This window comes from Venturia canescens, chromosome 4 (assembly GCF_019457755.1).
Source record: "Venturia canescens isolate UGA chromosome 4, ASM1945775v1, whole genome shotgun sequence".
In the NCBI taxonomy this organism is placed as follows: Eukaryota; Metazoa; Arthropoda; class Insecta; order Hymenoptera; family Ichneumonidae; genus Venturia; species Venturia canescens.
In genome coordinates, this window is record NC_057424.1 from 24,975,655 (window position 1) to 25,000,368 (window position 24,714).

Below are 24,714 nucleotides of genomic sequence, written 5' to 3' on the forward strand. Positions count from 1 at the left end.
ATGACAAATTTATAACAATTGTAAATCAGGGATATAAGATATATTTGGGGGAGGGAGACTAATCAACACCACTCTAGAAATGGCTATTTTAACAACCGTACGGCGTTAATTCATAAAAAAAACTGTCTTGGCATAATATTTTTTACAAAGGTTATGTATAGATGAAAAATAATGACTGTATGATATACTATTTCAAGTTACTAAATATAAAATACAATGAATTTATTTCTGGAGGAAAGACGATTTCGTCAAGTTCTCTATACTTATCGACTATACTTATTGCGTATATTAAAATGTCCTTCAAATTGAAACACATCATTTGACGCTTCCTTATTTATATACGAAATAGGATTTCTCTGAATTTTTGCCAGATATTGAAGAATTAGTTTAGGAACGTGTCTCAATAAGTTACTAATATACGAGCAAGGCTAGTAATATAAAATGTAATATAAAATGGCATAAATTATTTCTCATTTGCAAATATACTCAACCTGCTTATCATACAAAAGAAGGCGGGAGAATGAGAGAATGTTTTAAAAGATTTAAGAGCATTATGTTAGCTCCAAATAGTATATATATATATATATATATATTCTCGTATCCTGCTCGTAAACCAAATTTACCATTCGTCACGTGAAAAAAAAAAAAATAATCATCGTATCATTAGCGTCATCATCGTATTCAATGTTTAAATATCCAATTGAAATAAAAAGAGAAAACGTTTTTATTTGATGAATTTTATTGTTAACGGATTTCTCGACAATTTGAAAGTATTTTTAATGGCCTTAAGAAGGTCGATAGTGTCACGAAAATTACAATCATTGTCGAGAAGCTTTTCAACAATTCACAAATGTTTGTGAGACAAATTTCAGCTGATAGATAAATGATATTTTGCTTCATAATATGTTGAATCGAATGCGGATTTCAATTCCGGCTGTTGTATTCATTTCTTATATACTAAATTAGTTATATACTAAAATAGTAACGACAATAATGATTTATCGGTTTTTAGTTGGAAGCAGGAAGTAGTTAGAAGCCTAAATATAAATATCGCCAATATAAATATTGAATGAAATTCCAGACTTGAGCCCGTGAGATTTAATTGGTAAAAGGAATTACATAGGTGTTATCAATTTTTGTAACATTATCGGCATACAAACGCGCGCGCGCACGCTTGTATCGCGCAAAGGAACGTGAACAGGAGAGGAAGTCTTCCCCTCTTACAATGAAAGTTGTAAATATGATTCGTCCTCCCTCCGTCGCACTGAAAGAATTCATATACGAGTTAGTCGTTTACCAGGAACAAGTCACGATCGACGTTCCAACTCTTTTAATAGCATTTCGTAAAGAAATTAAATTTAAAAATTTCAGAATTTTTCTTCTCGCTTCTACGATTACATTTTTTTATCGCTCCAAGTTTTTTCCCGCTCTTCAATATTTTTTCATGTACTATATTTGATGTAATCGAAGAATTATTACAATGTTTCTACAGAAAGCTTTGCTTCTCGCGATACTTGTTTCTGTGAAATGTGACCTTCGGCTTAAGCTATTACACGTGGTAATTCGTTTATACGATCACAATTTTCGAATCCTTTGGTTTTCCGCTTCACTTATGCCTCTCAGTCGCCATGATTTTTATTTTCTCATGCGTTCGTCTTTAGTTTCTCACATATAACATCATATATGTTGATTTTTCATGTTTTATTGTATATATTTTTCAAGATTTTCCGCCATGGTGACAAAATACCACATCGAGAGTATCAAAATTATCCTAATGATCCTCATCGGAATCATTCTTATTATCCAATTGACAATGGCGGATTGACGAACGTGAGTAGAAATTTATTCGAATCGCAGTACCGGTTTTACAAATTATTAACAATATAATAGGTATAGTTATAATGAGCAGATTGGAGAATCATGCAGTTGCTTCGACGATTCATTCCAAGTTTTCATTATGACATCGGGGTACAATTTCTATATTTCTTTGTCTTCTCAACTTTTTCCTTCAACTTTAATGCGTCAATGTATCGCGGAACAATCACCCAAATTTCGGTAAAAAATATAGATCGTTTTTTCGGACCATAATTTACGACACTGCCGTGTGGTTAAGAGGATGGGTCAGTCGGTATATCGTAACCGTAAGTGCGAGAGAGATAGCTGCAAATTTCGAAATCGAAATTCTTTGACACAGTTTGACCGATTAAAAAAAGGCTCTGTCAATCGACTTTTGCCATCGTTCTGTGCAGGCTGACAGAGCCTCGATTTCGAAAATTAGAAGTGAGCGAGGTTAGTCGACTGATCCATACTCTTAAACTGCACGAATATGTGTGTGTGTGTGTGTGTGTGAGAGAGAGAGAGAGAGAGAGAGCCAAATTAACAGAAAACCGAAATAAAGATGCTATGCTGGATAACTCTCGACAGCTTAATCGTCGTGGCTCGTTGTGCCAAAACTAGACAGATAAGCGTAGCCTTTTCCGGTAACCCTTATTGAATTCACGTAAAGTATGTAAATCCGAAGATTTAATTTTTTCAAAGAATCTTATGGATCTTCACAAGTGCATACACTCGTGTGCCAATCGAGAATTAAGTTTTTTTTCTTCTTTTAGTAGTAAGGTCGATGACCACGATCCTGAAATTTCATATGTTAATATTTCAAAATCATGCAGCAGTTTTGAAAGAATTGTATCAATCCCATGGATTGAGTCACCGCATGATAAAACTACTTTTTAGAAAAACCCCAGAAATGATGTAGATACCAGCATTAAACGTAGAATAAATCTTGGAGTTGAAATCGGTTGAAAACGCCTGGATAAAAAAAATTTTTTTTAACTTTTAAGTGTTTGTTATTATATACGCATTGAATATATTTTTTTCGAAACACGTTTCCATACACGAAACACCTGCAATGCTAATTGTAATGTTGTTGTCTATCCTCTTAACCGTATAGCCAGCACAGTCTTCATCATTTTAACAGACAATTCGCTAACTCTGTGATTAACAGGTGGACGACATAATATTTGATATTCATTTAATGAAGTGTCGAACGCTTCGTTTGATTTAATATATTCGAAGGGTATGCAAATATAACGCGACGTTATTCATTATCCACCTGTCTTATCCGCCCCCTTTTGAATATATCATTGAATGCCATGCCTAGCCCTTTCTCTATAATATCGTAAGACAAATGATTAAAAGAATTTTACAACCGGCATAGCTAGAGTGAAGAATTATCAATACCGACCCCGAAAAACCAGCAATTCGATTTGTCAACAATTGGAGATTTTATCGCTTTTATTGGCAATGATAACTCTCGTCAATCATGCAATTTTGCATGATAATGCAAATTTTCAATATTCATTGAATTTCTAGTAGCGCATAATATTGATTTTTTCCATTATTCTTTTAAAAGATTTGTCAAAATTGCATGAAAACGAATAAACGCGTGAAAATTTTAAAATATCGATAACTTGACGACCCGTTATTAAGAATGGCTTTCGGCAAAGATTTTCTACGTATGCGGAAATAAAAATGTGCCAGCCCCCCCCCCCCCCCCCCCCCCAGAGACAGATAATTCCACCTCCGTACAGAGTGGATTCTCAACGGTGAATTTTATTATATATATAAAAGCTTTCGTCATCTACTCAGATTTTAATGTATTTTTTAAACCAAAGGCCATGCACACTAATCCACAGGCTCATTATTGGAGCTTCAGCAATGACAGGGGGGGGGGGGGGCAACTGTAATTATTTTTTAAATAATCGCCCGCAGTTATTTTCGTCCTGCTTGTGTTGATCGCTGTTAGGAAGGAATGATGAGAGAATATGAGATCGGTACGATGTTGCGAGAGAGATATGATGAATATTTTGGAGCAGTTTATCGTCCATCAATGGTTTACGCGAGGTCAACGGAACTACCAAGAACACAGATGTCTCTTCAGTTAGTATTAGCAGGGCTTTTCCCCCCTTCACATACTCAAATGTGGAATTACCGGCTACCTTGGGTACCAACTTCAACCTTCTTCCTCCCCGTTGAACAGGACTATCTTCTATTTCCGCACCGCTGTCCACGGTAAATAAAGTTTCAATGCAGTTATTTTTACCGTTAAAAAAAATTGATCTCGTCATTGTTAGATATAGTGTGTATATATATATATATATATAAGGGTGGCCCTTAATATGGGTAAAAAAAAATTGATCGCGCCGCCCCCCAATACGGTTCCAAATGATAAAAAAAAAATCTACGCAAAGCCGTAGCTATGCCCGGTAAGAGGAAAACGTGCCTGTAAGCATGAACTTGGTTTTAAATATCAATTTTTCTGCATGATTTAGTAATATTTAAAAATGTTGTATTTCAGTGAAAAATGGTCGTATCGAGGTCTAAAAAAATGCATTTTGAAGCTTCAAGTTTCTATTTTCAAGATCTTATGACGAAAAAAATGCAGAGCTACATGTTCTGCGCAATTTTGAGAAAAAGTGCAAGAAAAAGACAGCAAATTTTTATGCTTTTTTATCAATCCCACAAGCGTAGATTTATTTTTTTCAACTTAGCCATGGTATGGACCGGATAGCTGGTTTATTAAGCTTCAATTTGCTTTTTTTAAAACTTGGGTAGGACCATTTGTTGCTGAGATGTTGAACTTTGAATGAAGAACTCTTTTGTCTTTGATCGACGATATCTCAGCAACCAATGGTCGCACAGGAAATTCAAGGGAAGAATTTTAAAAAATAGGAAAAAATGGTAATTTATGGTTTTTCAGAAGCCCTCAATGTTGGAAGCCTTAAGAAAAAAAATCAATTTTCATCAAAAACATTCGGAATTTGTTTTTTGTATATTTCAACCTTATTTATGGGAAAAATGTAGAAAAAACTTGGAAATTTTTTTTTTTCATTTTTATCATGATCATGACTCGTTTAACGTAAAAAACATGATCCTTAAATTTGATTAATGTTTGATCGGTTGCAACGAAGAAACGATTGGTTAGATCGAAATGTAACTTCGCAGGGTTTTTGGGGGTATATTCAGCTGTAAATGGCATACTCAACATCCGTCAATTCATGATTATTTGAAATTTGGCTATTGACTTTCTGAAAAACTACAAATTACTTTTTTATTCCTTTTTTTTTATGTACGACAAGGATGAAAGAAAAATTTCATCTTCAAGATCGCAACGGAATCTTGTAGGACATTCATTCCAGTTTTCAGAACTGGCCTTGAATTTCCTGTGCGACCATTGGTTGCCGAGATATCGTCGATCAAAGACAAAAGAGTTCTTCTTAATTCAAAGTTCAACATCTCAGTAAAAAACGCATAACTCCCGTCTTTTGGCCCTGCGGGCAGTCGGGAGTTAAAAATGGTTCTACCCAAGTTTTTAAAAAAGCAAATTGAAGCTTAATAAACCAGCTATCCGGTCCATACCATGGCTTAGTTGAAAAAAATAAATCTACGCTTGTGGGATTGATAAAAAAGCATAAAAATTTGCTGTTTTTTTCTCGCACTTTTTCTCAAAATTGCGCAGAACATGTAGCTCTGCATTTTTTTCGTCATAAGATCTTGAAAATAGAAACTTGAAGCTTCAAAATGCGTTTTTTTAGACCTCGATACGACTATTTTTCACTGAAATACAACATTTTTAAAAATTACTAAATCATGCAGAAAAATTGATATTTAAATCCAAATTCATGCTTACAGGTACGTCTTTCTCTTACCGGACATAGCTAATTTTTTTTTTACCCATATTAAGGGCCACCCTAATATATATATATATATATATATATATATATATAGGATACGTATCACGATTGGTTGATTTCGTCATGCTTTTAATTTCCATCAAGACAAAACTATTTCTTCAATAGCGGCCATGAATTTAAGAAGAAAAAAATTCATCTACCATCAGGTACATCGAGGAATACCGAAATCACTTGAAGGACAGCAACGTTCAAGAAATTATTAATAAATACAAAAGGACAATGGAGTATTTAACCTATCACACTGGCAAGCGCATTGAGACTACCTCCGCGGTCTATTATCTCTACAATTTGTTCAAAGAGGAGGTAACATTTTTCAATAATATTCAATTGTTCAATATTCGCAGAACACGCGCATGAGAAATTTATGGCCAGATCGATTTGGCTGCCAATTTTTTCTAACAAAATATATATGTAGAAAATAATGATCCTTTGAGTTTCAACTCAAAGCCAAATCCAATGGCTGTAGACATTTAAAAAAAATTTTATTATATTATCTTTTTGACGCGCCAACTCTATACGACCAAGTTGACGCATAAACGTGTGATCCGTGAATCATCGCGCTTTAGCACTTTGCTGCTTTCTTCAATGAACATTTTTATAAAAAATTTCGCTTATTTTCGAAATACTCTCGCTGGGGAATACAACGATTTACCGATTTTCCAAGTATAAAACATGCAACTTAATGAAGGTTATCTTTCATTACTAATTGCGCATCTTGGTTACGCGACAACCTGCTGCTCGAGCAGGATGAGTGCTTTATCAAAATTTTAAATAAACATCAATGATGATAAAAATGCGAGTGCTCAAATTGGGCGCCCGTTAAATGTGCGCGCAGGGAAGAGAAAAGAATTCGGCGCGAGATAGAGCGTGCGCTCCACGGCGCACGGCGCAACTACTGCTGGTCAAGCCCAAGAGGTGCTGCCCCGATGCGAGTCGCTCGAGAAGCTCGTCTCGCTGTGTAATAATATTGGGCAATATATAGGTGATTGCACAATATTATTGAACGTGTAGATGTAATATTGAAACATTGCGCAATCATTGAACAGAAGTTTGAGCTATCTTAAATTTATGGCGCACTACACACCATACAGGGTACATTCTACTTGGACGCTGACAGCGTTAATAGCGCTATTTTGCATTCGACTTGGCGTTGTAAACGCTATAAGCGTTTAGATGGGTGCGTTTAGAATTGTGTTCTCAACGCTCCCGACGTTCAAGTGGTTGATCGCATCCACAAAGAGAATCGTCTGTTATCTCTGTTATCGTACTACTGTTTGTTTCGCTGTCCTCACTTTTCGATGAATCCAGTGTTATTTCGTCGAGTAATTGAAAAAGAAGAAGATCGCTTGTTGGTTTCGCCATTTTGTAATCGCACCAAGTCGAACATGACGTGAACTCAACCGGCGTCACCGCGTTCACTTCAAATCGAACACGTGTCATAGCGTCCAAGTAGAATGTACCCACAAACTTATTGTGCAATATTACTGTGCAATATTATTGACCGCGTGTGCAGCGGGCCTAACAGCTCGCTCGCGCGGCGTATTCCCGAATATCTACAGGAACTGAGGATAACATTATATATAGGAAGAACAAAAATAATATTCAATCGAATGGCAAACACTGCGCGTAACGATGACGATGCAATGATAAATATTTGAAATACCACTAGAGTGCAAAAAAATGAATAATATACACGAGATCAGGACAATTATCAGGACTATACGTATAAACCGTTATGGTTTTTATGCTGGCTCTCTGAATTCTCGCTCATATTTCTTTTTACATTAAATCCACTATGCTGGTTTATTACCAGTGTTTCTCCCCGTCTCCTGCTCCCCTTTTGTTTATGCGGTTGCAGCCGTCTTACACTTCTCGCTGCTCTATCACATTTCAGAAAATCAAGGCGGGGTTCGAATCACCAGCAGGACAACAGTAGAATAACGCTTGAAAAAATTTTCAATTTTTTCATTAGTATCCTGGCTGGAATTCGAGCCCAGGACCCGGAGCCCGAGTCAGAACACACTTTGGAAGCAATAACAGGCTCAACAAGAATTTTCAATCAATCCTTGACAAGTACATAAAAACGATATTCGTTCAGGACCCAAGGATATTTTAGGATCAAGTCTTGAAGAAATTTCACGCCAAGAGTACTGCGAGAAGATTGACGATTCGCTTCGTGACGAGAGAGGTCGAAGGTTCTTTGCAATGAGAACTCAAAAGCATATATATATATATATATATATTTTTAAATGATCCTCGACACCAATCATGCGGGCTCTGAATTATTGCCGAATTTTTTTTTCACGATTAATATGGGACTCCGATACAATTAAAAGGTCAATTATACCTCAGCACTCAAGATTTGGTGCATTTTTCTTTCTTACACATCCATCCAAGCATGTAATACGCGATCGGAAAGTAGGATCAGAATGCAATGATAAACGAACACACAAATGGCCACAAATAACATCTCTTAGGATTTAGGCGCTGAGGAGGATGTCGATTTCAACATATATACAATATACATAGATTTAGGCGTGATCCTTTATTAAGAGCGGAGTTTGTTGTTTTTCATTGCCGTAGAGGAAAGGAGAAGCGTACGAGTCCGCAAACTTTTCATTTGTATTCGTCTGTTATGTATGCCTTGAAAAATTGATGAGATTGATTCTAATTATAATGCATTCATTGCGGTTCGATAACAGGCTGCGCAGAACTTAACGTTGCCAGAGTGGAGCCATGTAGTATACCCATATCCTATGAAGGAGATATTAGCACTGGATTTTTATCTTCGATCATCCACAAAGTCTCTTAAACGTCTAAATGGAGGTAAGGAATATTTTTTCTTTTTTCATCGTCTGGATAAGCTTCCAAGTCCGTAATTGAGATATTATTATTATTATTATCATTATCACGATTTTCTTCAAAGTAATATACTAATTGGCTAATAGGGATGGTGCAGATTCGATAGAGGGCAGGTTGAAAGTACTCCTGGCGCCTCTAATGTCATAAATTATAAGTTTTTGGGGGTAGCACTTTCAATACTTTGATGGAAATATAATCATAATAATGTAATATATATATAATAATACAATAATGATAAAAGATCCCCAAAAGCTTTCACTTTTCATCACTAGTCGCGCGGTAGTCTACTTGCACCATCCCTATATACTTGTAGAAATTTCAGACCGAAATATAGAATATATTATTGAAGAAGTCAAATATATATATTGAAGAAAAAAACAAAAACAAAAAAATTACAGGCATGTTGTTACGAAAAATCACTGAAGACATCGTGGATCTTGGTAACGACGCGTTGAAACCCAGAGAAAGAAAAGCGTTTTTTTTTTCCGCGCATGAAGTCAACGTCGCAGCCCTTGCAAGGGCGTTAGGAACGGACGATCCTATTATTCCTGCTTACGGATCTACGATTATTTTCGAAACACTCCAGGACAACGCAAATCGATACTACGTGAAAGTGAGTTTCTTCTTGTTTGGGTTTGTTTGAATTTTACAATCTATGGGTACATTCTACTTGGACGCTGACAGCGTTAATTAGCATTATTTTGCGTTCGACTTGGCGTTGTAAACGCTATAAGCGTTTAGATGGGTGCGTTTAGAATAGTGTTCTCAACGCTCCCGACGTTCAAGTGGTTGAACGCATCCACAGAGAGAATCGTCTGTTATCTCTGTTATCGTACTACTGCTTGTTTCGCTATGTCTTCACTTTTCGATGAATCCAGCGTTATTTCGTCGAGTAATTGAAAAAGAACAAAATCACTTATTGGTTCCGCCAACTTGTAATCGGACCAAGTCGAACGTGACGTGAACGCAACCAGCGTCACCGCGTTCACTTCAAATCGAACACGTTTTAGCGTTATTAGCATTATTAACGCTATTAACGCTGTCAGCGTCCAAGTAGAATGTACCCTATGTATGTATGTATTGTATAAAATCGTCGAATCCTTGAATGATATACAAGCTCTTTATTGTCATGAATTGGTGTTGTACATAAATCAACGTGCTGGCAAAACTTATCGCCAAATGAAATATTTTAACAGGTGATGCTTTGGACCGGAGTCACGAGGAAGCTGATTGTGCAAAAGATACCAGGATGCACCGAAGTGTGCGCGTTTGAAGAATTTCTCGAGATAACGAAAGACATCATTCCGAACGATAAAGAGTACGGATGTTCAGATAGCGAGGAGCAACGAGCCATATTTTCATCGTCTGATTCTATAAATTTTAGTTACTTTTACAGATACTGGCAGTTGAATTTTGCATTTACAATAGCACTTGTAATCGATAGTTTGAATTTGTATTACCTTCATCATTTGGAATGGGAAAGCGATTAATATAATAAGTATATTCATCATCTGCTACAGTGAGCTCCAATAACAACGCGATGCAACGTCATCAAAGAGTGCTCAAATCGAGTTTTTTTTTTGCAAAAATTCAGTTTGATCCGTATTTTTGTTTATATGCGTCAACTTGAAGTTTTGAATTTTTTTAAATTAATGATGTTCCCTGAACCATAACTATATCCGTTGGTTGGTATATAGGAGGAAACCCAACGACGTGGCCGGAGAAATCCAATATCGCTATTGAGAATTGAATTCAATGTAGTAAAAAGCTCAACGAGACTAATTTTTGTCGAGTCATAATGTGTACAAAAGAATTGTCCAGTTGTTGATACCTTTATGGCGATTCTCGTTGAGCTATAGTCTCTCATGATTACAAATTTATAATTCAATCCTGTATTTCCTCATGTATTCTCATTTACATAGACAGAGTATGTCTTTGGCTCGATGCGGTTCGACTATGACGACCGCGCACGACAATTTTTAAAACAAACGAACGCATATTATTACTGCACGCGTATATGCGTATGTTTGACATTTTATATAATTGTATTTGACGTTATACCAACATTGAAATACTTCATGAGTGTGGATGATGCAGGTAGTGGAAGATTGGAAAAAAATGTTCGAGTAATATGATTTTTTGTCGACGCGCCATCAGGATCAACGCTTTCATCGAAATTCATAATTGTAGACTCATGATTCAGAACGCATTCGACTCGCTAATAAAGTATGACACGTGCGTAAATATCTACTATGAAAATTTCGAATTTTTATATTATTCAGCGGATCATTCGGTATATAGTATATAGCCGCGCTGCTGGTTATGCGTTATTTGTTAAGTTGATATGAAAACCATGCGAGTTGCTGTTTGTATAGTTTCATTACTAAACCATCATATGTCTAAAGCAATCGCCTCAATCGTCCGGTTATGGCATATCTTATGTTCTTTATAATCGAGTCACGTTTGTTAGTTGTTGAATTAATGTTCGCAGCAGAGATCTCTGCTGCGTAAGATGGTGAGTGCATGGATTACAACATTATTTCTAAAATATTCCAAGCTTGTTCCGCATGTATACCCATGACGATGCGCACGATGGTGAATTATAGGTGCGATCACGATAAAAAAAAAGCATCAATTCTTTTGAATTTCGTTTTCCAGTTATTTATTTTCGCACGAGTTCAATACATTTTTCCATTCCGCACATCTGGTAGCGATCTTTAATTTTGTTTTTTTTTCCTCGACATTCCTTTACGATCTATCTCAAATAACCGCTGTTTATTAGACATATACACTTCTGAACATTGTATGCGATCAATGGCGCATATCGGAGCAATCAATAAAACAATGTAAACATATCTGTATGGGAGTGTCTTAAATGATTATTTTCCTTCGAATAAATCCATTTATCTTTGCTATTTTATATGTTATTTTATAATTATTCTTTCTATCATTTTTTAACATCAAGCTGCTAAAGGGACAAGGCACGGCAATAAACAATGAGCGAAGAGGAACGTCTTGACCCTTTGGCATCGATGATGCAGGAGTGGTTCCCCAAAAGCGGGCTACCACGATTCAGGCCCTATATTAAACCGTGGTCGCAAACCTGGAGGGAGTTACTTTACTTTATACCAAAATAGTATTTTCCTATCGCATAAAAGTACTCTCGCAGACAACTTTTCCTATTTTTCGTTTCCTTTTTTTCACTATCATCCTGGAATTTCGGCGAAGATTTTCAACAATCTAGTATCCATTTTCCCTTAAATAATTTGTTTTCTTTCAAAAAAGATTCATTTTTTTGTTTTCTTTTTCCCAACCGAATATTTTCTCTTCATTTTACTACACATAAGAGGAAGAAGAAGAAGAAGAAGAAGAAGAAGAAGAAGAGGAAGAAGGCAAAGACGAAGAAGAAGTAGGTTCGGATGATTTTTCATTGGCTTCGCAATGTCTCTCTCTCTCTCTCTTCTTCTTCGTCTTAATGCTCTCACTTTACATGTGAGCATACGTATATACGTATGATATGATATGTGTGCGATATTAAATTATCGATAGAGATCCCAAAAACCGATATCTCTATATCTATATACTTGCTTCTTCCCATTGTAAGACGATCACACGAAAATTTCCCACTAGACATACACCTGTCTTTTCATTTTTTGTTTTTTTTTCAACAGGCAATTATAATTTTACCTATTCAGGTATAGCAATCACGAGACATTATAAGATTGTTCGATACACGATTTGAATAATTTTATCAAATGCGTTGCGCATAATTGATGATGTTAATAATTGTGTCGACGGGAGATTAGAAAAACAGTCTCGTCTATATGATATGTCTGATTGACCGTAAGTCCGGTTGTACTATATTAAATATATACTATTTATGATATGTATGATTTGTAACACACCGAGTACATCGCTTTATTCACGTCATATTCATTATGATTGTTGCATCCCATCTATATATGAACACTGCCAGAGAAATTGTCCGGATCAACTTTAGGACTATTAATTAAAAAATGCTCATACATTATCATCCATTGTAAAATACTGCGTCGACGCTTGTGTACTTTTTGTTTCCGTGGTCTTTAACAAAAAAAAAACAAGATTTGTCTTTTTTCGCAATATTGAATGTGTTTTTTCGTGCCTCTGTGTGTGCGTATGCGCGTGTGTTTCTTTTCTTTTCTTCATCATTCTCTCACACTAATATTCTTCATGATCTTTAATCGCTGGAATTTTCACGTGCGTGCTCAAGCGCTTACACTCACAGGTACTTCAACTTTTTCGGACTTGAATTCCATGTTCAAATAGTTTGTAAATATCCAATCTTTTCCATGCTATATTATATATATATATATATGTATATATAATGTATTCCAATAGGACGGTGACAATTTTAATCAGTAGAAAGTTTCATAATTTCTCGCTTATGTTGCTGGATCGTGTACTAATCTTCATTGCCTATTATAACGAAAATGTATTTGGAAATTTAATTGGATAGCCATACGGGTGCAGCCCGTACATAGGATTCGAGTGGTCTCGTTAACCATTTCTCGTGTTTTGCTTCGTGTGTATTGCTCTCTTTTCATCACGATCAATACCGACCGGAGAGGCTGACAAATATTTTATGTTTCGTTTCAGCTGGGTAAAAAATTACTTAATAACAACCCGCGGTCGATAGACGAAGTCAAACAGTCAGTAGATTGAATAGATGCAAACTATTAACCCGTGCATGTATACAGCACACAGTCAGTATGTTAAGGCATACCAATCTACTAAAACTTAAGTTTACCCAGCCAATTCAAATATTAATTACGTACAATATGAATTCATCATACTTTCACCGACTAACAATGTTTATTGGTATTATTGAAAAGTATTATGATTTTATATTGCTATACGTATGTATTAGGGTGGTCCGTACTGCGATTCAGATTTTTTTTTCTAATCTCCCTCCCCCCTCACCCATCCTCCAGCTAAACTTCAAATGAATATAAAAAAAGTACGTTGCATCACCGGGAAAGAGTGTCATTATGGACGGACGTGTCCTTGATTAATTTTAATTTATATATTTAACTTGTATTTGCTACATTTTTCGTTGCTACTCTTTTTTTCACTCGCGCAAAAGTCCACTAATCCCTTTATAACAATAGTACTCGATACATTGTAAGGCAAATTGAAAAGAAAAAAAAATCATTCAAATATAGAAAACGGCCAATGTACCTATTTCAAACACAAATGAGGACCACCCCAATTTTTTTGACGTCATTTCGTCGTTCAACCGTGCCTTTGACTCCTTACCATTTTATTGGCATTGTCCGATACGTAATAGTATGCTCAATATAAATAATATCCCGAAACGATCCGAAAGAAATATCCAGATCACTTTCCAAATTTCTTTCGTACGTATTCAAAGTTTTCAAATGTTCAAAGCTCTTTTTTGCAAAAAAAAAAAATGTACAAGTTTCATAAGTTGTATTAATTATAAGTTGTATTCATTTTTTGGAGTAAAAAACAAAAGTCGAAACTATTTTTTAAGATGATAGTTTTGCTTTCAAATGGGGAAAAAAATGTTGATAAGGCTGATAACGTGTATTTTACCGTTTTAGTCGTGGAAGCATGAACGAAAATGAGAAAAATTTATGCAAGAACATTTTTCAATATGTCGAGTATTTTCAGCAGACATACGAGCGTTAGGATATTTCCGAACTCGGCGAAATTGCGAGGTTTATTGAAAAATGGTAACCCTTCGCATATATACATATACGTGAGATGAATATCCGAAAATTAGTCCGAGTCAGACGGGGTCGGAGTCACGGCCGAGTGAAATGACGTATGGAATGTCTCATATTAATATATTGATGAACTTATCGCGAAGGGATTGCAATCGCATTAAATCTTTTATTTATTTATTTTCGTTTTACCTATCATAACTCTTGTCATTTGTTTTTACGCAAAGATTGTACGAAGCACTCTCCCCGATTAAAAAAATTGAGGAGTATCATTGTCACGTGATGGGCTACGAGATGGCATTAATTGTTTCAGCGAATGGCGAAAAACGAATCATTGCCATCAGCCGAATTGTCGATTCAAAATTATTTGAGCGAGCAGGTACAATTTTTTTGTTCTTTGTTTGGGTTTGTGCGCGCGCGCGCGTGTGTGTGTGTGTGTGGGGGGGGGGGGGGGTTTGTTTTCAATAGGTATAGTGTAAAATTCAAGTTTTTGTGTTCGTTAGTATATAATACGGTCGTTCGTCGTGTCCTAAGAAAATTTGCTGTCGCAATGGTGCACTACTCATCGTTAATCTATACGCGAAACAATTGAAAGTTTCTTATACACCTCCTCCAACTGCTCAGTCAAAATTGGTTGGCCATTTTTCTGTTTTATCACTCGGTCGAGATACTATTACCTAATATGAAAATAAATTTGGTTTTCGTCTAATTTTAATTCGCGTAAACAGGTTGAGATTATTTTAGGACACGAAAAACTGCATCTTAAAAGCCCTCCTAGTAATATACTTTTCGTTTCGCGCTTCTAATGTTCGAGAACTTACGGCCATCATTATAATAACGGAATCGTCGTCCCATGGATAATAATAATAACACCACCACCACCCCCCTCCCCCGCCCCGTAGGCCATATGTATATATATTTGCGTTCACACGATTATTATCACACTCCGTTCTGCAGAGGAGGGAAATAATAAAAGCAAATAAAATACGACAGTGGCACCCGAGTTGTCATCCCGCTTTAAGAAATATTACACGAATAAAACCGAGTATACATAAGTACAAACGATATATAAGTAACTATACTTCTTATATATTACAGGTGCCTGGAAAGATGAAATTTTTAATCGTACGCAGCGTATAGGAAGTCTCTGCTTGTCTCAACGATCAGTATTTTCAGGATCAAACTTGATCGTATCGGTTAATAGTGGAAAATTCTTGTTGCTCATCGCTTATATTGATTCTATTTTTTATTACAAGTTTCATGCGACATGAGACGACTCTAAACGAAAACGCGTCTACTGTGAATTTATAAACTGGGAAGCAAAGTTTCTCAACGCGAGCAAAAAACCCAAAAAAAATCATTGTTTTTAACAAATCGATTGGACCGGCCACATGTAATTCAACTTCTGAGGCATATTCACCCTCATAAACGCGTGCATTTTGCAGCACTCGTACGTAGTATATGCAGAATATGAAGCCTTTGCTTTTTTCAATTCATTCGATATTTCACACCGCACGCGCCTTACCTAAACTATCATTGTTTCTCCACCCCTCATGCATTATCGCGTTTGTGCAAGTTTACGCCCGCAAAGCTATAAGCTCGATTGTTTTTGCGAAGGTGAGAGTGATAGCGATATACTTTTCGTTTTCGTTTTCAGACAAAAATCCTATAATTATTGATCAAATTTGCGATAACTTTTTAAATAAGACAACATCGTAAGAGAAAATTCTTTGACTCCCTGCATGCCTCCCTTAATTTCCTTTTTCTCTGCATGCTTCTTACACACATATATGTATGGGGTGTGATGAAATATACGACTTTCGATGCGTCACTGCAACCCTACTGGTACTTGAGCCAAATTTCCTGAATAAAATCTTGATACTTTTTACATTGTTTTTTTTTCTCTCAATTCTTTGTTCATGAAAATTCTCCTAATCGCCGCACAACCGGACTACTGGACCAATCGAGAGGCAGAAGCGATGACGCAAAAAGTCCGGAGACCAAGTACGAAAGACATGCCGTTTTGTTTTGTTTTCCGAGTCGATTAAAGCAGATTGCTGTTTTAATCGAGGAATCCTGTATTAACCAGCTTCTCAAGGAAAAACTTGACATCGCCGAGTTCCGAATCCTTGATGCCAATCGATTTCAGCATGCCCAGATCACCGTTCTCGACGGCCATGAAAACCGAACGCAAATGTTCCAGATCGGCCCTCATCAGATGTAGCGCAGCTCCGAAATCTTCGATCGTTTGAGATTCTGTAGAACCAAAAAATACCAATTGACAGTTTAAAATACAAAATAGTTCCGCTGCACTGTTGCAGGTACTTGATTTTATCATTCAATAATGTCTGTCCGTGTATAGACGATGACAAAAATAAAAAATGTAAATAGTGAGAAAGCTTCATAATATTATATGCGTCAGCTTAAATAATGAGCGCCGAATAACAACCCGCTCGTACGGCGACTTTGAATATCCATATAGGTCCGATGCCAGCAGTTACCGCCATTATTAGTATTGTGACGTAACGTTTTTCCAAACGACCCGAATTGACTCGAAAGCGAACCTAACCCCGAAAAACATCGTGATCCGACGCGACGTTTTGACCGAACATGAACAATGACCGGTGAGCCGCGTCACTGCTAGCCGGCGGCGGCCGTACTGGTGGGCAATACAAAGGCCCGATACAAGCGGTGGAGCGCGATACTAGCGGTTCCGTGTATTAAAAACTCGAACCACATTTAAACGCGATTTCGTAAAATTATGTAAATAGGCTTAAAAGACGCGGAAAATTATAACGAATCGAAGAAAAATAATGAAAAGATTATTTCTTTTAGAAAATTTGTGTCAAGCGTTCGTGGGCTATAGGAACCCGAACGTGATTTTTTTCGATTTTTCGAATAAAATCAATTCAAACAATGTTAAATGAAATAGCGAAGCCAAATGGATCAGAAAATTAAACGATAACGATTCCTATTAAATTTTCATCATTTTAATAAAACAGAAAGCTGAAAAACATGAAAAGCGGATTTCGGCGCATCGGGCAAAATCACGATCGGCCAATGGAAAAGACGCGAGTCACGGCAGCGAGCCAATAGCGAAACCCGTTACAAAATAATGCGCAGAACGCGCCCGAAAACCGAAAATTCGGCGATTGAGACATTTTAGAGTGGGGAACGGGGTATAAAAGTCGTTGGACGGCTCATTCGGGAGGCTGTCCTTCCTCAAAATTCTGACTCGGAACAAAAAGGCTGACCTCAACTATTCTCCCTGATACTAGCAACTCTAAACTATAAAACCTATCCTATTTTCCTTGGATGCCTGGGGATATTGGTGAGACTCGGCGACGTATCGATCCCCCGTAGTCTGGGGTTCGCATCCTAAACCTAACCTACATTTTTTTTTGTTCTTCTTTTGCGTTGCTCAGAATCGGGGATGATTTTGTTTGTAAATTAATTTGTAAATTTGTAGATTCTGTAAATTTTCTTTTTAAATTCAAAATTGAAATCAATCGAGTTCACCAAAACCGAGATTTCTGTAAATTTTGTAAATCTTGTAAATTTTAAATAATTCAAAAGAGCGCGGTGCGAATTCAAGGTTATATCGCGTCAAACCTATAATAATTTCTTTTATTATATAAAATCGAAACACTTTTGAATTATCGAAACTGTTATTTTTAAAAGCGAGCGAAAAACGCGTAAATTAAAAATTGATCCATTCGAAAACGGCGAGCGCAATCAAATTTCCCCCAATTGGCGAACGCAATCACAATAATAAATCAAAAAAACCAATGATCCTGTAAAATCGATAAAAATTGAATAAATCCGAATTGTTAAATTTTTCAAAATTGAAATTCCGCGTTCTCACGTTTCTTTCATACCTGCTCCTTTCAAGGAAGTTGAAGCGATATATATAGGACATCATACGAAAAATACATTAGATTTTATTATTCCAAATTAATGAATTGAACATTTACGTGAATCTTCTTGAATAGCGCTTAATTATGTGTGAAAAATTTGGAAAGGTTTCACCGCCTAGTAATCGAGATATTCATTGTTGAAAATGACAAGGTTAAACATGGGCTCTTATGGAAGCTTTCAAAAAATTGCAAACTTCAACAATAAATATCTCAACTTCACGACGGTGAATCATCGGCATATCCCGCCAGAAGTTTAATACTGTCTTAAGCTTTCTGTTTAAAACATTTTAATGTGTAAAGTTGGAAAATAGTTTCAACATAAGATACGCTTCAACCTCCTTAAAATAAGGTAGCTCGAACCGACGCGTGGCGGCGTTCAGGCCGGGTTGGCAAGAGCATTACGTTAACAGTATATAAAACCATGCAGTCCTCAAAGTGGAAAACAAGAGCATTTGGCAGGACTACTTCTCTATTCTACATCTTTTTATATTCGTAAATAATTCTATGGGTAATTTCTCTACCCTGACATAACTTCAATATCACTGTGCGTTTTTCGCATCAATTCTGTAACTAAATATCTTTAATTTAGTCTTTAATTTTAGATAGCAGCTTAATAAATGTGCAATGGTGATGCGTGCCAAGAGCCGATAACCACAATTATGAAGGAAAAATGGCCATCGTTAAAAATTTTCGGTTAAAAAAAGTTTACCGCACTTTTCATGTGAAATATAGTATATACTATGTTTTTACGTGTCAAGTATAACGCGGCGCGCGTGAGCAAGCGTAATTTGTGCGTAAAAAGATCATTCCATGCTGGTGAGAGTGGTATGTTCCTTTCAAATAATATCCCGCGCGATTTCGAAGAATATTCAAATGTTTAAAGAAGAGAATGGGAATTCAACGAAACACAAAACATAAGGAAAATTTGCAATTTTCATAACGAATATGGTCATATAATCACATTTATTTCATCACTCCAATCGCGACGCATTCAATAACTATACGAATTTGGTTTATTTACCAAGGATGTAAAAAATTGCATCGATAAATCTATAGATTATATGCGGAATGATTAAGACAGAACGATTTACTCACCGGAAAGAGCGATGGCAACTGTATTAACACCCCCAAGTGGCTGAAGCGTGTCCCTTGCCTTGGATCCAAAAAGCTTTTCGAGATAATTCGGACCATGACTAGCGAGCAATGATTGCAAGAAACTGGCTGTTTCTTCGACCGGTGGTCTCTTTGCTGCGGTTAAAGATGCGAGAATAAAAAAATTAACCAAAATCACAAATATCACGAAGAAATTGAATCCTCAATCTTATATATATATATATATATATTATTCTCAGAATGTTTAGACAGGTACATAATCCAATGCAAGCCCTATGTCGTTGAAAAAAAGTACGCGGGTATGACTTTCGAATCGTAGGATAGTGGGAGGATGGGGATATACATATGTGCATATACACGTTTTCTATACACGTCCGCAATTATTTCAATCAAAATTTGAATAATTATTAAGTCTAGGTATAAATTCTGGGAAAGATGCCATCGCGCGTCAAGTAAAAGCTGAAAGGTTTTTTTTTTCAATCATTTGCAATTTCATTTTTTACGGGCCATTGATATATTTTTCGCAAAGCTTTTCGTATTGACACAAGTTAGTTTTTTAATACATCGCTATTAGATAAATGAAAAAAATTAACATAAAACTTACCAGCGGTACAAAGCCGCGAGTCCTCGTCATATCCATCCTGACAATCGGGTGCACCGTCGCAAAGATACTGGATGGATATGCATGTACGATCGCCCGGACACCTGAACGGCTCGTACGGGTGACAAGCATCCCCTATACGAACGACGGTAAACGAAACGAAACGGAATGACGGTATACTTTCATTCGTTGTAACCTACGTATACATTTTCCAAAAATCTTATATACGATTAATTTCGTTAAAGCCAATAACATTGTAACACAATAAATAGCTTTAAATCGTAATCGATTTCTCACACGACGATCGAGATGTTTCGGGTCCAATATTCGAGATATATATATATATATATGTATACGTATATTAAAAATGAATATATATTATATCGTCGTCGCGATAAAATAAACTTTTTCCTTAGTTTCCTCGGGTTCGTGAAATATGAGCGCAGTATGCTTTATCATCTTTTCAATACAATAATAGACCGTTTTTTTTATATAATTGAACGCATATAGCAGGCGGTGCGAGTGAATGGAACTGTGATACCCTAATTTTACCTCAGTTTCGATGATCATTGTTCATATACCGATATATATAAGCGCCTAAATTTAAACTCAAACCTTTTTCTGCGCTTGCGTTCCCTTGATATATTGTTCCTATATATACGTATGTACTAGCATTCGACCAGCGCACACATTTACGTATCCTCATCATTCGCATATATACTCGCTCCGCTCTGCTAGTATATATATATATATATATGTATATGAGAAAATATGCTCTGCGCCCGCGCCCCTGCGACATGCCGCCCGTGAGAATCCATTCTTACGCATTTCAATTTTATTTTGCAATCAATTATTCATAAATGATGATTATTTATATTTTGATGGTATTATTACTAGAGAAAGTTTCATTTTGATTCGACGAAACGAAATCATACGCGTGTACAATTCAATTAAAAATTGTTCCATAATAGACTGCACGTTTACACGGCATGCGTATCGAAACCCACTTTTATTTCATTATATGTAGTTTGTCGATTTTATATCGCGATAAAATTCAAAACTATGAGAAATGTTTATTTCAATTCTGCCAAGATTTTTTTCATGTCTAATTATTGTAATGCGACGAACCGGCGGATTAGTTACACTAATTAAAAGAGAAAAAAAAATAGTTGGATTCGGGTTATGCCGCCGTCGCCATTCGCGACTTTTGTATGGGGCCCTCGAGCGTTTTGCCAAGATGGTCGCCACCGCCCGGCGGCCGCCACGAGGAGTAGCAGCGAGATATACTGCTACAGTGTGCTAAAATTGAACTAAAAACCGGCAAGGCTCATTATCGCGGGTGACGCGTTGATTTTTTTTTATCGAAATTTTATTGAAATACTTGAAATTTTTGAAAGATTTTTCGATAATGAATCATAATGCATTTATTTTACGGTAATAATATTCTGCGAGAATTTGATTTCAATATAATACACGATCTCTGCGATTTTCAACTTCGCGATGACTTTTTTTTTTTTTTAATGGAAATGCGTTCATAAATTACAAGAGTGTATTATATCCTGATAATTTTGTCTATACAGACTTAAAATTCATATTTTTTTGCGCCTCTCTCATAGTCTCAGTTATCCCTTCTTGTTTTGAAACATGGCCTACATTTACAACCTTGCTCCCAGTTCCATCCCTGATCTTTGTTTTTTGTTTTTTCTATTAAACTCTATGACACATTTTCTCACGCTGTTATGAATAAAAGCATATTCGTCAATACTAAAAGAATTTCACTAAACACACGAGAAATCTAATGCGCATAAACATATATAATAAATGATATTTAGCTTCGAAGAACGGCTTTTTTTCTGTATTGCATGTTTGGCAGCAACTGGTGACTCGCTGCGAGCACTTATCACACGGTATCGATCGAGGAAAAGCTGAAAGGGCACTCCCATCTGACGAGTATAATAAACCTCCTTCCTCCGAGACACTGCGTGGTACTGGATTAAAATGTTGCGTATTTTCGATCGACATAAAAACATATAATTTTTTAAACATGCTTATACTTGCACTTTGACCTTGTATAAATATTATAACAAATTAATACAAATTTACCGAGTATTTGGACGCAAAAATTGTAAATTCTGCTTAAGAATCTTCAACCAGTAATTATAAAAACAATTTACTCTAATAGTAATACTAATGATTCGAATAAAATATCTTAATAATTCTAATTTTTTGTTTCCAACTGTATTTTCAATGAAAACTGCATTTTATTCCTCGCATTTATTATTTTCACGGGCTTTTGTTACAATCTGCTTTTGGCATTCGTCAAAATTAGTCGTAAATCGTAAGATATTGAAAATTGATGATGAGAATACAAGCTCATTTATAGATAAATAATCATATTTTTTCAATGGACGCTGAAGCCCCTGAAATAAGGATAAAAGAATATTGCTGGATAAAATTGATATAATCAAATGAAAGGAGATATTTCGCATTAATAGCCAACAATTTATATTATATAGTATTGCGAAAATACAATTGGATTGAAAAAAATGAATTCACCACCTTGGAATGAAAATGCCGTTTATTTATCGTTATTGTTGTTGTTGTTGTTGCTGTTGTTATTGTTGTTATTGTTGTCGTCGTCGTCGTCGAGTAACGCATGAATGAGTGACAAAAAATGATTTGAAAATGAAACTCACCGCTACGTTTTGTAAGATGTCCGTAAAGTCGGCTCAAGTCGATTGCCATTGTAGTAGAAGGCAATTGAGTGGTCAGGATGAGGGCGAGGCAAAGAGCCAGATTCGTCTTTAACGAAGATAGCATCCTCTCGATAAATATTACAAAAACATACAGTTCCCCGCGAACAATGCGCCAAACGTTTGCACAAGCTTGTTGTATACGAAAACGAAATGAAAATTGAAAATGGCCGAATAAATGCAAAAAAAAAATAAAGAAACGGACGAAAAGGAAGACGGCTGGTTTTATTATTTGGTACAAACACCGCTTGATCTGTTCCACCTGTTAGTCAAACGTTAACGGCGTACAAAAGTGAGAAAGTAGAGTTTGTCGTTATTGGTATATATACGAAGTGCGCGCTATCAGCCAATAATCAAATCACTTTTAGCGCTTTAGGACTTTTTCCCCGCGCGAGAAGAATTTTGTATCGACGTGAGTACACGACGATTCGAGCACGGTGGCTCCGACCGGGTCGTGACAAAATACGTGACCTCCCGGCGAGGCCGAGACGAGGCGAGAGTTTGTTGAAGCTTACGAGGACGACAGTTCAACATGTACGCGGAACGATGGATACAAAATATAAGGAAAAGAGACGCAAGAGAGAAAGAATATGAGAGGGCGGGTGATTCTCCCCACCGGGAGGAACTTGCGCCGTCGCAAACTAATATATACATGCACATACAATGTATGTATATCAGTTATCACACATCCCACCGCAGTGGAGCAGAACTGTGAGAAACAAGAAGAGTAACGTTATTGTATATTATATATATTAAAATTTTCGAGTCATCTCTCGCGTTACATCTCGCTTGAGAGAAAACATATGAAAATTACTCATAGAATACGCATTATTGAAATGCACGATTCGACGATTGGCATTATTATGGTCATTCTTACAAGTTCAGTAAAATCTACCCGATAAAATGACGAAAATTATATATAATATTAGTACAGTAGTGTAGCGCACCCCATCTTCACTGATGATCCCCATATCACACACTACAAGAACCTTACAAATTCTTGGACAGCTCTTATTCGTCATAGACATTATTTTTAATATATTTATTTTATATTGCATGTTTCTTCTCCAGCACACAAAAATAAGAGAATGGGAATGCATTTTTTTTTTAAATCGTTTCAAGCAAGGTTTTCAACATCTTTTTTAACGATATTTTTGTGATATCATCATATAATGCACTTGGCTGCAAATTCCGATATAGATATCATAATTGTAGAGAATTTAATTTCCTTAAATTATTTTCGTCTCTATACGAGTATTTTTCCTATTTAAGTTTATCAATAATAATTTTTTTAAAACTGATATTTATTACTATTTTAAGATGGTGTGTACTTCCCAAGCATATTTCGTTTTAGTGCGACGATGAGAATCACAGTGCCTTATTATTTAATTATTTTTCGAGAGATTGATGATATATTTATATAATACGTATCCAAGTTCAATATAATATCTTATTCAAATCGCGATGAGGATATGGTATATTAATGTACTTGTCCCGAGACTCTACCGCGAGTGTCTTTTGATACGGATCTAGTTTCACCTGCATGATTATGTCCGTAAACTTGGCCGAATTATTTTTTTCTTTTTTAAATTTCTATAGTAAACATATCGTTCGGTGCTCGTTTATAGTGTGCGGCTATTAGTGCAGCATCCTGCTATGGCTATATATATATATATATATATATATATATATTGCGACGTAACTTTTTTCCAAACGAGCCAAATCGACTCGAAAGCGAACCTAACCCCGAAAAACCTCGCGATCCGACGCGATGTTTTGACCGAACACGACAGCAACTGATGAACCGCGTCACTGCTGGCCGGCGGCGGCCGTACTAGTGGGCAATACAAAGGCCCGATACAAGCGGTGGAGCGCGATACTAGCGGCGCCGCGTATTAAAAAAAACTCGAACTATCATATTTTTTTGTTTTGTTAAAAAACTCAACGCAATTTCGTAAAGTTATGTAACTAGGCTCAAAAGACGCG

General features: G+C 36.2%; 2 protein-coding genes across 2 annotated transcripts; one reads left to right on the forward strand and one right to left on the reverse strand.

Moving 5' to 3' along the window:
* Positions 1–1,303: 1,303 nt before the first annotated feature.
* LOC122409470 (venom acid phosphatase Acph-1-like) lies at positions 1,304–11,470 on the forward strand. Its single transcript, XM_043417078.1, has 7 exons — positions 1,304–1,558; positions 1,723–1,830; positions 3,806–4,071; positions 5,900–6,056; positions 8,456–8,579; positions 9,014–9,228; positions 9,812–11,470. Exons 1-7 carry the CDS (start codon positions 1,481–1,483, stop codon positions 10,103–10,105), a joined length of 1,242 nt encoding a protein of 413 aa, XP_043273013.1. The 5' UTR covers positions 1,304–1,480; the 3' UTR covers positions 10,106–11,470.
* On the reverse strand, positions 11,261–24,559 carry LOC122409474 (prohormone-4). Its single transcript, XM_043417084.1, has 4 exons — positions 22,672–24,559; positions 19,979–20,110; positions 19,357–19,509; positions 11,261–16,600 (listed from the first exon to the last, which is right to left on the reverse strand). The coding sequence occupies exons 1-4, from the start codon at positions 22,793–22,795 to the stop codon at positions 16,407–16,409; spliced, it is 603 nt and encodes a 200-aa protein (XP_043273019.1). The 5' UTR covers positions 22,796–24,559; the 3' UTR covers positions 11,261–16,406.
* Between the last annotated feature and the right edge of the window lie 155 nt (positions 24,560–24,714).